Consider the following 2,516-nt stretch of genomic DNA (forward strand, 5'->3'; position numbering starts at 1 on the left):
TAGGATCTCTTGGCAAGGGAGGCTAAGGGCAAGTATTCAAAGTCAGAAGGAATCATCAAAGTAACAGCAGGGCAGCAGAGGGCCGCGAGTTAGAGCGGCGACCTTGCGGGGCAGAGCATATCATGGCCTGCAAGATCTTGGTCAAAGAGCTTTCTGCTCATGAAATGCACCGCAAGCACCAGCTTCGGCTGGCTGGGGTAGAGATCCGCATCATGCGGCGCCTATCCACTCACGCGATCGCAGCAATAATGCCGATAGTGAGGTTGCGTAGGGTGCATCTGACAGATGGCGATGAGAGCTGGCCTTGCGTAGCGATGGATTTGTGCGAAGGTGAAACGCCACTTGACATGATGAATGGGAGGAGGAGGCAAGGGGGCGCTGGTGGTGAAGGCCATGGTCATCGCTCTAAGGTTCTGCCACGAGGAGAACGGAGTGTTGCATTTGGATGTGAAGCCAGATAACATTCTGCTCTACAGAGGAGAGGGAGGTTGGAGACGGCTGGCGGACTTCGGCCTGGCGAGAGAGCTGCCTGCGCTTTAGGGAACCTGCAAACTGCTTGTGGAGAAGATCGAATTGCTGCTGAGAGCAAAAGATGCTACTAGCTTCATAGACTTCTCTCTCTCTCTCTCTCTCTCTCTCTCTCTCTCTCTCTCTCAAACAGTGGCCAGAGACAAACCTACTTGTGGAGAAGATCGAATTGCTGCTGATAGAATGCTTTTTTAATTTTATTAACTCGACAGTTAGTAGCTTTGGACGGCGTAGTTTTTTTATAGAGATTTTCAGCCACGTGGGTTAATGAGAGAGCATCATTGAGATTTTGGCTGCTACGCTAACGAAGTAAGAGGAGAGGGAGGTTGGAGAAGGCTAAACTGGCGGACTTCGGTCTGGCGAGAGTGCTACCTGCGCTTCAGGGAACCTGCAAACTGCTTGTGGAGAAGATCGAATTGCTGCTGAGAGCAAAAGATGCTACTAGCTTCATAGCCTTCTCTCTCTCTCTCTCTCTCTCTCTCTCTCAAACAGTGGCCAGAGACAATGGCTAGAGACAAACCTGCTTGTGGAGAAGATCGAATTGCTTCTGAGAGAATGCTTTTTTTATTTTATTAACTCGACGGTTGGTAGCTTTGGACGGTGTATTTTTTTTATAGAGATTTTCAGTTAATGAGAGAGCAGCATTGAGATTTTGGCTGCTACGCTAACGAAGTAAGTTTTAGGTATTTGAAATGACGGGGTTTTGAACTTTGAAATTCGAAATCGAAGAGGGAGAGGTTTTGTTCAAAAGTTTCCACCAGCAAAACGCGCGCTCGCTTATCGCTCTACAAAAGTTTCCGATCTGCATTGGCAATCGCACACACTCGCTCTCACTCTCTCTCTCTATCTCTCTCTCACTCTCTCTCTCTCAAACAAATCAATGGAGTTCCAGGAGCAAAAAGAAGCCCGCAGGAGATCAGCTGGAGGGCACTGGGCTGATGAGAACGAAGCGGTGCGAACGAGGCCACAGCAGAGGCGGCAAGTGCTGTTGAGGCATCAACACGTGCTGCCCTCCCTCAGGCAGCCTTTTGCAGACATCGCTCACCTCATCACCAAGGTAAGCCACAGCCTGGTCTTGCTCTTTCTATTATGTACGTGAGCAAGCTTGTTTGCATAGATGGGCGTCTGCGTTTTTCATGAATGTCAGATCAAAATTGAGCACATTTTTGCAATGGATATTGCAGGATGAAGCTGAAAGGGGAGCTTCCTTGAGATCTACACACACTCTTTCCTCTCAATGTCCTGCTCTTGCTTGCAGAAAGCGTCTGCATTCACAATGCAGTGCAAACTTGACTCAGAGAAGGTCCAAGGAAGCCAAAAGGCTCTCCTTATCGCTACTCCGATGACATCCCATGAAAGAACACACTGTTTTCATTGTAGGCATCCTTCTTGTATGCCTTCTTTCTTGCAAATTGGTAGCATACCATGGTGCCATTTAAGATCAGTGACTTTATCCTCCCCTCAACAAGGAATGTGATGGACATGTGTTCCATTGCTACAAGAAGAACACTAGTCGAAATTCGATATTAATGCCCACAGTTTGGATTGGGAAGCACCCACATTAGCTCCCTTTGGTTATAATCTTTGTACTAGGAGAAATAAGTTAAATCAAGGATATTGCTCCATCAAGAGAATTTCCTTTCCTCACAGCATTGTTTGTTGGTGGGTTTTCTCATACATGGAATTTGTTATGTCTTTTGAGATGCTTCTCTAACTCATCTAAAGTGCAACAACCACTCCTACATGGTGAGTTCACTTAATGATAAAACCTTGTAACCTTATTGTACACTTCTTGCCGTTTGGGATCAAGTTCTTCAGTAGTCATCTAAAATAACTCGACATCTAATTGGTCTACACCACAATGTGTCTTGCTAGGCTTATGATTTTTTTTTTAGGTTGAACTCTAGGAGAGATTATCCACTTGATTAATCTTCCCTAGATATTGACCTTATTTATCAAATATAATAGAGCTTGATGATTTATATAGA

The 2,516-nt window shown here is 45.8% G+C and overlaps 1 protein-coding gene across 1 annotated transcript; it reads left to right on the top strand.

Moving 5' to 3' along the window:
* Positions 1–1,353: 1,353 nt before the first annotated feature.
* On the top strand, positions 1,354–2,229 carry LOC147449307 (uncharacterized). The gene is made up of 2 exons (XM_086522593.1): positions 1,354–1,585; positions 1,713–2,229. Exons 1-2 carry the CDS (start codon positions 1,409–1,411, stop codon positions 1,872–1,874), a joined length of 339 nt encoding a protein of 112 aa, XP_086378719.1. The 5' UTR covers positions 1,354–1,408; the 3' UTR covers positions 1,875–2,229.
* The last annotated feature ends 287 nt before the right edge of the window (positions 2,230–2,516 follow it).

The sequence above is a fragment of the Adiantum capillus-veneris genome, chromosome 10 (genome assembly GCF_014529385.1).
Source record: "Adiantum capillus-veneris isolate H3 chromosome 10, ASM1452938v2, whole genome shotgun sequence".
In the NCBI taxonomy this organism is placed as follows: Eukaryota; Viridiplantae; Streptophyta; class Polypodiopsida; order Polypodiales; family Pteridaceae; genus Adiantum; species Adiantum capillus-veneris.